The sequence below is a fragment of the Neoarius graeffei genome, chromosome 17, assembly GCF_027579695.1.
Source record: "Neoarius graeffei isolate fNeoGra1 chromosome 17, fNeoGra1.pri, whole genome shotgun sequence".
Classification (NCBI taxonomy): domain Eukaryota; kingdom Metazoa; phylum Chordata; class Actinopteri; order Siluriformes; family Ariidae; genus Neoarius; species Neoarius graeffei.
Window position 1 is genome coordinate 57692889 of NC_083585.1, and position 15549 is coordinate 57708437.

General features: G+C 44.2%; 1 protein-coding gene across 1 annotated transcript in view; it reads left to right on the forward strand.

The window, feature by feature from the left end:
- The window catches only part of stim1a (stromal interaction molecule 1a), a 211054-nt gene that overhangs the window by 63266 nt on the left and 132239 nt on the right, over positions 1–15549 (forward strand). The window contains 1 exon segment of the mRNA XM_060897769.1: positions 12482–12612. Within this exon segment, the coding sequence (XP_060753752.1) occupies positions 12482–12612 (131 nt within the window).

Genomic DNA, 15549 nt, shown 5'->3' on the forward strand with positions numbered 1-15549 from the left:
GAGTTTGCATGTTCTCCCCGTGTCCGCGTGGGTTTCCTCCGGGTGCTCCGGTTTCCCCCACAGTCCAAAGACATGCAGGTTAGGTTAACTGGTGACTCTAAATTGACCGTAGGTCTGAATGTGAGTGTGAATGGTTGTCTGTGTCTATGTGTCAGCCCTGTGATGACCTGGCGACTTGTCCAGGGTGTACCCCGCCTTTCGCCCGTAGTCAGCTGGGATAGGCTCCAGCTTGCCCGCGACCCTGTAGAACAGGATAAAGCGGCTAGAGATAATGAGATGAGATGATATTTACTGCAGATGATGAGCGATTCAAAGTCTTCACAATTTTATGTTGAGAAACATTTATCGGCAATTTGTAGACGGGTTTTTTTTTTGTTGCAGATCGGTTAACTTCTGCCCACCTTTACTTCGGCGAGACTCCGCCTCTCTAAGATGCTCTTTTTAAACCCAATCACGCGACTGACCTGTTGCCAGTTAACCAAATTAGTTGCAAAGTATTCCTCCAGCTGTTTCGTTTTTGAACCACTTTTACTGTCTCAACTTTTTTTGAGACGTGCGGTTGCCTTCAAATTCAAAATGAGCTAATATTTTTCATGAAATAGTAAAATGTGTCAGTTTAAACGTTTGATATGTTGTCTCTGTTCGATTGTGTGTGTGTGTGTGTGGGGGGGGGGGGGGGGGGGGTTGAGATTTGTAGATCATTGCATTATGTGGGTTTTTTTTTTTACATTTTACACAGCGTCCCAACTTTTTTGGAATTGAAGTTGTAGAGTTACATGAAAGGTTTTTTTTTTTTTTTTTTTTAATCCCTTAATTCATTCTTCTGTTTGATCAATGGTTCTTCAAGGTGTTCTTTATATAGTTCATCGTTCCTAGCTTCTGATAATGAGTCTATTTTAAAGCCCTTTCTCAGAAGCAGACTCTTTGTAAGGTTCTACCCTTGAGTAGACAAATGAAGAACTCTTAGATTTTCGTTCTGACCTTTTTTTTTCCCCCCTCTCCTTTAAAGTAGCACTCCGCTTATGATGGTCTTCATAACCTCCCATGGTTACAAAACAGCTGTACAGATTTGCTGTCTAAAAATACGTGATGCCCAGTTTAAGTTACTACCACGGCCAAGTCTATATTTAGCCGCCTTTTGCTGTTAGTTGTGTGAGCTTCAGAGCACGAATACCAGATCTGTATTACTCTTGAGAATATATACAGGCCTAGAAATTCATATATTTTTTTCACCAGCCAGCCGGACTAGTTTCCTTCCAAAGTAACTCGCCAAACAGAAAATCAACTCGCCAAAATTTGTTCATGTATGAATTTTACTTCTGTCAAAAATAACACAGAGAGTAGTTACCATTGTTCATGACTAATGCGCATTTATTTCAAGACCCGAGTATTTTGATACTGTTGTTAAATACATAAATGAGAACAACACAGAGCACCATAATATAATATCAACAAATAATAATATATTGGAAAACTTGGCAACTTGGTGTATGAGTAATGAAAACAAATATACTTACTATCATGACTACAGCACCCAAAATCTGTCCAACATGCTTTCTGTATTTAACCATTTATGAGAGAGAAAGCATTAGGAGCTTCATACTGACTAGGAATCAACTTGAAAAAACTTAATTATTCCATAAAAATCGTATCGCAGCCGAGGCCTACCCTGCTCCCACGTTTGCTTATAAGCCCTTTGTCATTTCTCCTTCTCGTACGCTTTATCGGTGGCCTTTTTCTCCTCTTCAGACCGAGGTCGCTTTGTCCCCGTCTCTGGCGGTTTCTGTACACCTTTCAGAAAATTCCACATCGCAGCGTAGCTTTGGCAGATGTAGATGTAAACAACAACAAAAACGTGTTTAAATGGGCGATAATGTGGCCACATCTATTGAATTTGATAACGTGATTACCGCGATTGTGGCAGGATAGCCACAGCAGCGGAGAAGACGGAGGAGACCAAATAGTTTTCAACGAAAAGGCTTCGTTTATTTTTTCTTTTTCTCTTTTTTTTTTTTTTTTTTTACAAATGTGCAAATATTTACAATAAGCATGCATGAAAAAATGTATACAAAAACAAACTGTACAAAACGAAAATAAACGAGCATAAATAGCCAGGCTAAGTCCTCAGACCCTGAACTACTATCAAGAGCAACTTCAATTAACAAGACCTGTTCACCACCAACCCTCACCTACTGAGGCTCTTGGGCCTTATATAGAGCATTGCTAACTGTAGCCCCACCCACTGGATAACCCCACTGTCAAAAATAATCAATTAACTAAACAACATAATTATTACCAAATAATAAATCAAATAAGAAAACATAACACAAAAATACATACAATAACTCAGTGTTTCCCAACTTTTCTTGAGCCACGGCACATATTTTACATTCGAAAAATCCCACTGCACACCACCAAACAAAAATGTCACAAAAAGTATGCATCATGAAATACAATGATCATCTAGTCTCAGCTTACTCACAATTTACATAGTGTGAAACCTGGGCCTGTTTAGTTGAACACAAAGCTGATATACTCGCAGGAATTGAAGAAATACTCACACGAAGATCTTTCTCAACAGCTCTGAGTCTCTCCTTTTTTAGTTTTTATAGCAGTCATGCTTGAAAAGCACAGCTCGCATAGATAGATAGGTTGTGGAAAATCACCTTTTTTGCATTCTTCTGACCTCTACTCATACTTGGGCCTTCATCTGGGTCAGAATTTTCTCCAGGACCCAGTTTGGATTGTGTACCTTTTCTTTTCAAATATTTATCCCTCGCTATCACCGCTATCACACCTGAAGCATTACTAAATGTATTGTTTGAATGGCAACAGGCAGATAGACAGGTTAATTAGCTACCTGCTGCCATGTAGTGCAAGAGTATTTAATTGTTCTGCCTGTCACGATACATCGCTAGCATAGACGAACGAAGACAAATTATTTGCAGTAAATAAATAATTTTTGGAACAATTAAGTGAAATTAGATAATTTCCCACGGTACACCTGACAGTCTCTCACGGCACACTAATGTGCCACGGCACAGTGGTTGGGAATCACTGCAATAACTGACATGCACAAATATACCTTATTGAACCCTCAAAATGGCTTTTAAGTCATTACCCCTAAAACACCCCCATCACAATGGGCTGCCCAGACACGGAAGAACATTTTGAATGCCTGGTGAGTGAATTGCTACCGGAGTTGTAAAAACAAAAGGTTTAACCAATAAATGAAGTTTTTAACAGCCAGTGTGCATTATTTTACTTTTTGATACTAGACAAAGATTATACAGATGAAGAATGAAAATGACTATGCTTCCAGCGAATATTTTGAATGAGTCAGATGCACAAACAATATGGAATCAATTTTGTGCCAAAATGTTCATCCAGTACTTTTGAAATATCAAACAAAAACGACAAATCAAAATACAAAAAAAAAAGTCAATTTTTTTAGACTGGCAAACCAATTATTCATGTAATCGTGCAAAATATCAGTCTGTTACTCTTCAGAAACCTTTTATTTTTGTTCCGCGTCTTTCTCAGTTTTGCTTGACGTAATTTATTTTGGTTGCGATTCCAGCTTTCTCGTTTGCGCTCCCTGACTTTTTGCTTGCGGTTTTGGCACAAACTTCACGTGTGGGTGGGCTGTCCAGGAATGCATTCCCTTTGGCTAACTTGTGTTTGACTGACAGCTACGCTCAGCCATTCCCCCGGAGGCTGTTACGGCCATTTCCTACTCGGATTCTGGCGGACTGTTTGACGAGTGACCGATCCATTGACGGTAAACAAGGATGGAGTGGACTTCAGTGGCGACTCTGATATTGAATTAATTCAACAAATTGTAAGTGCGGGACAAATGTGTTGTATGTGTTGCAGTAGTACACATTATGCAGGCGTGTTTAACGTTAGCAAGACAGCTATTATATTGGGTAGTGGAGCTAAGGCTAACATTTGACTTGCCACGAAACGCCTGCATAATGCCTGCATAAAATTATTATATCGTAACTATCGAGTATTTTATGGTCATCTTCCGACTTGCGTTCATTTCGTGTTTGTTGTGTTTGTTTAAAACATTTCCCGGTGGTTTTCTCCCTGTCCCTCAGGCAGTAACGTGAGAGGCTGTCTAAGGGTAAAGAAAACAATAACGTCACGCACTCGCCAACCAATCCCGGGCGGCATCTCGGTGCTGAAAGGAACTTCCGGGAAGATTTTCTAGTTTTGGTTGTGTTGCCAGATTGGGTGGTTTTAAGTGCGTTTTGGCGGGTTTTGAACATATTTGGGCTGGAAAACGTCAGCAGTATCTGGCAACACTGCCGGCGGGAAGATTTTCTAGTTCCGGTTTACAGCGCTGACTCAGTTCGTGCAGTCGCTGGTGTTGCATAGGCTACCGTGTAAGCTGTCAATTTCAGCGACAAATTAAAAATGGAAGCGGACGAATTGGTTCCTAAAAGAACTAGTAAGGGGTCAGTCATCTGGCATTTTTTTGGATATCGCGAGGACGACGTGGAACAGCAAATGACAGTTTGTAAAGTGTGCAAAACAAAAAAACCCTGTCATCACAAAAGGCAGCAGCCGGAATTATACACATCTGAGGAGCAGAGCCAGAAAACATTCAGTTCAAAAGTGTGCAAAGAGGAAAATTGTTTTGCAGATCTCTCTCTTCTCTCCCTCAATCTCTCTCTCTGTGTTGTGGATGTTCCAGTGGTTCTCAGTAGTCAGGTTAATAGCTTGGAGATCTAGTTTTTAAATAATTTAATGAAAGAGCACTTTTCTTATTTAGGCTAAATGTCTCTCTGTGTCGAGCTGCACTTTATTGGTTTGAGCTCTGAGCAGCTCTGTATTGTTTTGCCCCTTTGTTGCAATTTTCAAGATTTGTTTTTGCAGTTTGTGCCACATCTTTGTTGAATAAAAATAGTCTTATTTCAATTCAATTGTGATTAATCACCAACATGAAAATGTAAAATGTGTTGTTGAAAACCACCTGTAAAGTTAACCAGGAATGTTATTTAATCTGCAGGGATTGTAGTGAAAACAGTAAAGAGTAAAAGTTAGATTTCATGGGGTCCTTTAGAGGAGATTTAAATATATCGAGATATATATCATATATCGTGAAATGGAGAAAATGTATCGGGATATTCATTTTTTTTCCCATATCGCACAGCCCTAATTGCAACCAAAATAAATTACATCAAACAAAACTGAGAAAGACGCAGAACAAAAATAAAAGGTTTCTGAAGAGGAACAGACTGATATTTTGCACGATTACACGAATAATTTGTTTGCCAGTCTAAAAAAATTGACTTTTTTTTTTTTTTGTATTTTGATTTGTTGTTTTGGTTTGATATTTCAAAAGTATTGGATGAACATTTTGGCACAAAATTGATTCCATAAAACAATAGCCATCTAGAAGTGCCGGTAGGCCTTTCCCTGCACTCTAAACACTAAGTTTGGCCCTGCGTAATTAATTTATGGCAAATGGTGATTAATGACAATATGAAAGAGATCTTAAACAGTACTGTACATCCGATGGTGGCAATGAGAATAGCGACAGGACAGGACAGCAGTGATTTAAAAATGCCAGCAAATGGCTGCCTGCGTGCTGCGTCAGCGTCACGGCTCAGCCCGTGACGGCGATATTCAACGAGATGCGTTATATGCATGCGCAGTAGTGAAAAAACCGACAGCCTGACTCGTACACGATATGATTTGGAATTCTTCGGTATTTTCTGTCCTGCCGATAAACACGTCGATTAACACACACGGCACACGCTTAATATCTGGCGGCTTTAGTTGACGGTGTGTCTGAATCTTCGCTTCATACATACATATATATATATATATATATATATATATATATATATATATATATATTTTATTTTCAACTAGCCAGCCGGGCTGGCTCGTGACAGGAATTACCCGCCAAATGACAAATTAAGTCACCTCGGGCGACCGGACCACCGCGAATTTCGATATGTAAACTCTTGAAAGATGATTGTGGATGTTCTTACATGGATAACCTAAAACTGTACTCAAGTCTGATTCGTAATAGAGTGGATCACTACTTCACTTAAAAGTAAAAACAGTTGAGATCAGCAGTGACCCCAGTGCTTACATTGAGGAGGTTTCCAACACACTTTGCACAGCTTGACAAGATAGTATAGAGTTGTAGAAGAGTAATGACCTTCTCGCTATCCGGTGTCCCCCAGAAAAGGGCCCCATTTTGAGTAGCGGTGTAACGATGTCTTGTAAAGGCCTCTGCATGCTCTTGCGACAAGGCTTTCGCAGATAGCTTTTCGCAGACAGTTGTAATTTATCGTTGAGCGGGGAGTAATAGGCGTGCGCGATGTTATTCACTGCCACAACGCAAGGGGGCGCGAAGTCGCGAAATCACTAGGAGTAGTTGGTGGGTGTGGTTAGTGGAGTGTTTATCCTCCGGTTACTTATAATGACTAGAACTGGAGTCGTATAGCTGTACGTACTTCCTCGATCAACCGCTCTTTGTGCTGCTCCATCTTCGCTCATGTTTTTAAAAATGCCGGTCGTGAAAACAAACCAAACCGGGAAAGTAGGGAAGCGGAAGTGCGTGTACAGCGGATGTAGAGTGGACCAATCAGAGCCCTCTTGTCTGCGACGCTGTCTGCGAGGCTTCTGCGGTGGTCACAATTTTTGGGAGGTGCGCGCAGAGCGTCTGCGAAGGTGGGGGGGCTACGCAGACGCTATCTGCGACGCCGTCTGCGAGGACTGGGTTGTCAGCATAAATTGGCCTTAAGGGCCCGGTCCCACAACACCGATAACTATAACTACACCTATGGCTACAACTATGACTGCACCTGGAGCAGAAACACCACAACTAATAATATCGGTTGGTCCTGCCACTCAGGGAAATCAACGCAGGAATAGTCTGTGGAAGTTTTTTCCAAGTAGTAGCACATTGTTCTGGGTCATACTGTACAGCTTGGGTTGATATAATACGGATACGTCACGGGTTATGGAAATATAATAACAAAGGATACAAATTACAGAGTGGTTATGGATTTTAATACAGATGGTAATAATTTACGGATTGGTCACGGACGTTTCAGTGTATTACAGATCGGATACCGATTTCATACAGATGATGCACCACGGATAAAAAATTAAGATGTCTAAAATAATGAAAGGTGAACTGAGGTCATTTTTAAACTTGATTTAGTTCTTAATTAACGTGTTACATTTTCAGTTTTAGTAACCTTATATCGCGACTCGTATCGGCAACTAATTGCAATTAAATATTATACTTATCGGCCTATTCGGTTTTTAGCCGTGTTGAGTTTAGTTCGTTTGGTCCACGGCAGGCGTCGCTTATCCGCGTGATCTTCACGAGACTTGTGCGAGACTTCGAAACGTGAAGTGTCAGCCAGGTGTCAGCGCCGCCATTTTGAAAACTGTTTTCCAAACGAAGTATTGCACAAAAACGAGTTTAAATGATGATTACTGCCTACTTTTTTCAAACTTTCCTGATTGCTATAAAAACAAACACAACTTCCGGCTTGATTACGTCAGCATTTGCGTCTTTTGACAATGTTGGCGGATGTCGGACGCTGTACGTTTTACTTCCGTCCTACGATGTCTCGCACAGGCACTGGTGGAACAACTGCACACAAGGCCCCGGGGCAAAACACCAATCAGGGCCCGCCCCCCACGGCGAAATTGCAAACAAACAAACAAATTAGAAGGCTTGCGGCATTCAGGCCATCCTTAAAAAAAAAAATCCGTTTCCTGTCCACCGGGTGAGCAAAAAAATTTTCAGTAGGGAGGGAAGGATTTATTTATTTATTTATTTTACTATATGGATGGATAAGAAATCGCAATGCTGTGTTTGCTTTTTCTTTCAGTACTTTTTTATTCCAGAAGCAGACACATTTAATAAAATGACAGTTTAATCAACTGAAACTTGTACAAAAACTTTAAGTTAGCATTTTAAATTCTAACTGCAACATTTACAAAACTTTTACAAAGGTACTTAAAATGTCCGACACACGGACTTTTTGTAGTTCTAAATCGACCGTTAGTCCTAGTTCGGATGAAATTACACTATTAAAATGATCACTCAGGCTTTCGTCTAAACGGGGGAACAGGGGCGCTGCGCCCTCTTACTCTCGGCGTGCGCCCCCTTACCGACTCCGTGCAAACATCCCAGCAACACTACGTGACAATGTGTCTGATCATCAAATACGTTATAATTGCTCCAAAAATATTCCAATCATAGTAGATACACCGCCAGACGGTGCAAAAACAATCCGAATTGGCGTTTTCCAGACTGAGGCGCCATGTTTAGTTGTTTATTTGTCGCGGCTGCTCTCGCAAGATTTGACATGGGTTACATACAAGGTCAGCTGACTTGTAGAGCGAGAGTTCTCGAGACTGAATGACCTTTCACCCACCGGCGCGGGAGCTTTTGACAGAAGTAGTTCGCGAGTTGTTTTTGTTGACACTTGGGCATTTAAAGATGTCGTCCCGCGGCACGAAGCGGAAGAAAGCCAAAGACTGTCCGGGGCAGAAGAAGATTACTACTTTATTTTTCAATGTTGACAGACAATTTGTTACAATTTCCCTCTCAGATAGCCTCAGAATGTCCCATTGGAGCATTTTTAAAAGGCTTTGCACGGTGGGGGGGGACAACCGGCACCATCCCCCCCCCGCTTCGCTCTCTCGCCATGGTGAGCGCCGTCATACTAAATTTTTCTAGAAAAAACCCTGATCACTGAATGATTTGTTTTTCTGAATCGTTACTATTTTGTTGTTCGCTAGAATACCATTTTGCGATTTCACACTTAAGCAAATGCTTGAAAACTCCGGATCTCCTTCCTTCATGGTGGCTGCCGTTTTTTTGTGCCGCACGGCGCATGCGCAGAGCTGATTCAGTTCAGAGTGCGCGCGCACTCGGCGGAGGCAGTAGTGTGTCGGAGGGAACAGAAGCAGAGATCACGCTTATTTTGTCTCCAGTAAACCAGTCTTCTCTCGTTCAATTACGTGCTGGCATCAAAAGACACCGTTGGTTGTAAATGAAACCAAACTGAGTGGTTGGAGTGTATTTTCATACACAAAATTGAGAAATGTTGGCTGAGTGTGTAATTGTGTCGCCCCACTGCAGACCGTTGTCGTTGTTAATTCATAGCATGCTCAGCTGCGTGAATGTGTCATGCACCGAAAATAAGAGATTTACAAGCCAGGAACGCCTCATGATGCAATACGCAAGAAAAGAAAGAAGATTTACTGCCATTTTACTTTGTATTTGAGTAAAGTGAATAAATAAATGGTCTGTGGAAAATACATTTAATCCTGGGAACTGCGTGCACAGGAGTTTGTGTTTACTCTCCCTCCCCCGGCTGGCTACTTATTTGTCATGGCTGGCTAGTATGAGCCTTAGTGGAAAGCCCTGGGAATGCGGAAATGTCAAGTTCCATTTTAGATTTACGAACCCGAAAAAAAATGTCGAAAAACCGGCGTTAAAAAAAAATTTTCAACCGCACAAACGGCACTCACCCGGCCGGTGGACCAGAAACAGAACATTTTTTAATAATGGCCTCAGGCTATATCTAACAAAAAGCAATTTTTAAGAACGTAGCCTTTGGACCTAGCCATGGCGAAATTGCAAACAAACAGAAGGCCTGCGGCATATAATCAGGCTATATTATCTTTTTTTATTTATTTTTTAGATAGGACAGTGGAGAGAGACAGGAAATGAGCGGGAGAGAGAGACGGGGAGGGGTCAGGAAATGACCTCGGGTCGGAATCGAACCCGGGTCCCCGGATTTATGGTATGGTGCCTTAGCCATCTGAGCCATGACACCCCCCTAATCAGGCTATATTAGAACAGAACTTGCTCAGGTGTTTTTATTATTTTTTATAGGCCTACATAGCCTGTATTTTCCATTCATTTTTTATTATGTTCCAAATAGACACTAAACAACAACAACAAAAAATCCAGCAATCATGAATGATATACCCTCATTGTGTAAGCACGTCTTCAACTACAAAGCCGACACGGAAACCTGCGTTCGTCATTAAAAAGGCATTCGCTGACTATTTGAGGGATGTTAAGCGCTCTTGCTCGCTCATTCTCAACTGATAAAATGGCCGATCCACAGAGTCTCTCTTGACCCATTGCGCTCCTGAGATAATTTATCAATTTTAAATTGGAGAAAGAGCGTTCTGCTGTCGCAACGGAGACGGGGAGAGTGAGAAAAAGCAAGAAGGCCGTGCACACCTCACTAAATGTAGAAGTTACTATTTTTAAGTTCGTTTCTTAGACGAGGATTTTAAGATCGTACCTTGTTGACAGTTTCGGCGTGAAACTTCCGCCTTCCTCAGAATTGTCAGGTGCCTTATCAGCTGATATTACGTTACGGAGGCGTGAACGTCCTGTCCGATTTGACAGGTAGTCCACGCCTCCTGCTGTCAGGTCGCTCCCCCAGGACGGCGCTCCAGGTGTGTGACAGCGTGTACGCTCCCTCATCCTGGTTTATTGTCCTTTCTGCCCGCTTGCGTATCTCCACTGCCTCTAAAATCCAACGCTGGTATTTGTGGTGTGTGTGTGTGTGTGTGTGTGTGTGTGTGTGTGTGTGTGTGTGTGGTTTTTTTTTTTTTTTTAATATATATATATATATATATATATAAAGTGGGCGGCACGGTGGTGTAGTGGTTAGCGCTGTCGCCTCACAGCAAGAAGGTCCTGGGTTCGAGCCCCGTGGCCGGCGAGGGCCTTTCTGTGTGGAGTTTGCATGTTCTCCCCGTGTCCGCGTGGGTTTCCTCCGGGTGCTCCGGTTTCCCCCACAGTCCAAAGACATGCAGGTTAGGTTAACTGGTGACTCTAAATTGAGCGTAGGTGTGAATGTGAGTGTGAATGGTTGTCTGTGTCTATGTGTCAGCCCTGTGATGACCTGGCGACTTGTCCAGGGTGTACCCCGCCTTTCGCCCGTAGTCAGCTGGGATAGGCTCCAGCTTGCCTGCGACCCTGCAGAAGGATAAAGCGGCTAGAGATAATGAGATGAGATATATATAAAGTCATATGTCCTCCGTCTTTTGCTGCTTAGACGGTTCTGACATTACATTTTTGAGCGCACAAGAGGAGAGCGAAGCTTGAGCTGGGGATGTTTCTGCATGGTCCTAGTGCCTGCAAACGATCCTTTTCTTGACCAGGCGCTCTTTCCGCATGGTCCTAGTGCCTGCAGCTTTTTTTTTTTTTTTGGGGGGGGACACTTTCAGAAAGGGTGTGTGGTCCTGTTGGGGGAGGGGGTGTACCATATATACCAGTATAATGGTAGGGGACCCACTGAATGTATTTGTTCATGTTTTAAAAATATGGTTAAATTTTCTTTGATATTAAACCCCATGTTCATCTAATATTTAAAAAAAAAATGTTTAAATTCAGTTCAACTTTGTCATATGTACTAGAGACAGTGTCACACAGTACAGTGAAATTCTGTGAGTCCTCCAGCAACATTTACCTAAACATGAATAAAGACAGTAAAAACAAGAGGTATAAAGTAAGTAAAAATCTCATTATCTGTAGCCGCTTTATCCTGTTCTACAGGGTCGCAGGCAAGCTGGAGCCTATCCCAGCTGACTACGGGCGAAAGGCGGGGTACACCCTGGACAAGTCGCCAGGTCATCACAGGGCTGACACATAGACACAGACAACCATTCACACTCACATTCACACCTACGCTCAATTTAGAGTCACCAGTTAACCTAACCTGCATGTCTTTGGACTGTGGGGGAAACCGGAGCACCCGGAGGAAACCCACGCGGACACGGGGAGAACATGCAAACTCCTCACAGAAAGGCCCTCGCCGGCCACGGGGCTCGAACCCGGACCTTCTTGCTGTGGGGCGACAGCGCTAACCACTACACCACCGTGCTGCCTGTATTTTTTTTTTTTCTTTTATTTAGTTTATGCAGAAAAAAAACCCACCTGTTTTGCATTGTTCAATTCAGAATTTTTAAAATGACTCTTCAGTCATAATTTGTCTTCATATTTTGTTCAAAATATTACGAGAATCGGATCCTGAAGCCAGTATCGTGAATCGAATTGTGACCAGAGCGTATCGTTACACGTCTAGTTTTGAGTCCGTTTCTTCTCACGATTTCTTCCCCGTGGAAGAAATTGAATTGAATTTTGAGACGGGGTTCTTTTGACCCCTTATTCTGGCACATGATCATCCGTCATTAGCGGAAAGCGATCTCTCGCTCCGTTAGGTTGTGAACAAACGAAGCGACAGGACGTCGCGAGTTATCACTGGGCTATAACGCAGAGTTTCGTTTCCCCTGTTGTCCCAGAAAATTATCATTTCACTTCAGGAAGGTGGTGTTGGGTTTATTCGATTCTCCTCATGAATGACGTGCAGCGTAATTGACCGCTGGTTAGTAAAATTAATAAAATGCACAGCCTGGTTTTGTTTTCTATCTTCACCCCTTCCACTGCCTGTCTTCCTTCCAGATCTGTGCCGAATTGACGAGCCCCTCTGCCAAGACGAAAACGCCATCCTCAGTTTCGAAGCCATCCGGAGCATTCACAAGCAGATGGATGACGACGCTAACGGAAACGTGGACGTCGCCGAGACAGATGGGGTCAGTGCTCTCGCTCGCGAGTTGGCTGTTCTGTTAAAATTCTCTCACACTTGGTGCAAAGCAAAGCAGCGGTGTTGACTGACTAAATTATTCATGACTTTTGGTCAGTGTTTATCTGAAAAAGAACCTCATTTTTCTTGGTGCCCTTCCTTCTTTCCTTCCTGTTTGGGTTGGATGAGTAAATATAACAATAAAACACACACTGATGAACCTTATTCAAGACTTACAAAAGTTTTTTTGTTCTAAGGTTGGAAAGTTATAGTGTTTTGAAAGTAGCTCGAGCAAACTATTTCCGCAGTTTGAACAGCCCGCCATGATATTAATTTTATCCAATCAGAACGCACGTTCATTTTCTCCGCGTAACACTCATGACGTATGTATGTGCCCAGTTGTGTTGGCTCACTGAGGTTGGGAATAGCACGTGTGAAATACCTGTTTCTGCCTCTTGCGACGATTTCGCAAGTCCACGGGTGGCGCCTATCTCATTGCAGCAAATAAATTCTGCTGGACTCGTGAGCAACTCCACGTTACATTTTCCGCACGAGCACCACGCCGTGTCACCTGCACGCAGACGCTCTGCCCCGCCCCACGCTCGCCACGCCCATGGTCAGCATCAGTCTCATCCTCGCCGTCATCCGAGCTTTCTTCTCTTATTTCATCACCGGAGTCGAGAGTACCTCTCCTAGGTTCAAACTGGTACCCTTCTAAGCCATAGCCTGCTTGCAGTGTGTCTTGCGGGATCTCTTCGTCTGATTCGACAGAGCTGTCGCTTTCACTTGATGAGCCCGGCGCCATGATTACACGCTTCTCTCCTAGTGCAGTGGGTAGCGCTGACGTCGCGGTCTTTTAAAAATGGCGACTCTTGTGCGGTTTAGCGTACCGACTATTATATTTACAGTTACCAAGATATTTCGTTGTTTTCTAGTATATAAATTTGATAGAATACTTAAAGTAGTTCTAGAATTTTAGAACCCACTGTTGATGAAAATGTAGTATAAGGGTATATATTCAATGTATGCAAATTAAAAATAAAACATTTCCCCATCAAAGGGGTGTATTTGAGCGACAAAACCGAGCTTCTGGGAAGCATTTCCTGGAAATCCCAGTCGGGAGTCACGTGACCGATGACGTAGTAAATTGACCAGGATGGCAGCATCCAGTATAAACACAAGCGAAATGAGTGAATCAGACAGCGATTATTCAGACGAAATTGCGTCTGAAGACGAAAGTGAATCGTGTTCCAGTCAAGGTGAGTCGATGCACAACATTTTTTCTACTAAATCAGAGGTCTGGGCCGAAATGTGCGTCGTGATCGGCAGTATAGACCCTTTTCAGTGACGTGACCTTCGTAAACGCGACCGCCGTTTTGGACATGTAGCAGACTTCGGCTCGAATCGGTTTGAATGCGAGGAAGGCGACAAACGAAAAACATAAAAGAAAAAGGAGCGAGATGCAGAAAACACCTTCACTATCCAGCGACGTAGGGCATTTACAGGGCGAGCAGAGGGAGAGGTATTTGCAAAAATTGAGGTTAGCAGGCTTAGAGAACGACGTTTACCTGCTTCCACCAGGATTGTTCACTGACGTACGGAAGTACACGAAGCCCTCGTCTTTACCTGACTTCGGCCCACATGATCTGTATACCTATGTCGTTAAAAACCCATCGCCATACACATACACGCCAACGTCCGAGGTTCCGGAGCGCGCTCCGGCTTGCTCCCGGAGTGCTCCGGCCGAGGTTCTGGAGCGCGCTCCGGCTTGCTCCGGCTGAGGTTCCGGAGCGCGCTCCGGCTTGCTCCAGGAGTGCTCCGGCCGAGGTTCTGGAGCGCGCTCCGGCTTGCTCCCGGAGTGCTCCGGCCGAGGTTCTGGAGCGCGCTCCGGCTTGCTCCCGGAGTGCTCCGGCCGAGGTTCCGGAGCGCGCTCCGGCTTGCTCCCGGAGTGCTCCGGCCGAGATTCCGGAGCGTGCTCCGGCTTGCTCCGGCCGAGGTTCCGGAGCGCGCTCCGGCTTGCTCCAGGAGTGCTCCGGCCGAGGTTCTGGAGCGCGCTCCGGCTTGCTCCCGGAGTGCTCCGGCCGAGGTTCTGGAGCGCGCTCCGGCTTGCTCCCGGAGTGCTCCGGCCGAGGTTCCGGAGCGCGCTCCGGCTTGCTCCCGGAGTGCTCCGGCCGAGATTCCGGAGCGTGCTCCGGCTTGCTCCGGCCGAGGTTCCGGAGCGCGCTCCGGCTTGCTCCGGCCGAGGTTCCGGAGCGCGCTCCGGCTTGCTCCGGCCGAGGTTCCGGAGCGCGCTCCGGCTTGCTCCGGAGCAAGCCGGAGCGTGCTGCTTAATTTGAGGGGAACCTTGGCCGGAGTGTGCTCCGGAACCTCGGCCGGAGCACTCCGGGAGCAAGCCGGCGCGCGCTGCTTAATTTGAGGAGAACCTCGGCCGGAGCACTCCGGGAGCAAGCCGGCGCGCGCTGCTTAATTTGAGGGGAACCTCGGCCGGATCATAATTACAGTAAACTAGTAAATCCAGTAAAGGAAAAACTTGAGACTGAAAGGTTTTAGCAGTCACCCAAATGACTGAACGTAAACATTGCTACAGTAACATACCAGCTACTTGTTGACATTAGCTACTCAACAATAGCTACTACAGAAGAACAAAGAGGTTACAATGGGTTATTTTAGCCTATTTGGTTACACAATCGCCGCCACAGAATGTTAACAGCAATGTAATGCCTTTTCTGGCTAATTTTATTCGTCTTACCTCCAACAAAGTGGTCACTACACAAGCGTTGGTATGCCGAGGGCTGCCAATCTTTCCTGTTAATGGTCGCTATCCATCTTCTCCGTCGGGATCCGATAAAATGATAACCCTTGCCTTGTTTGTTGATGGTTACTACATCCAGGTGCACAACAATATAGTGGCATGATGGAAGTCTTGCTGAAAGTAAACACTTTCTTT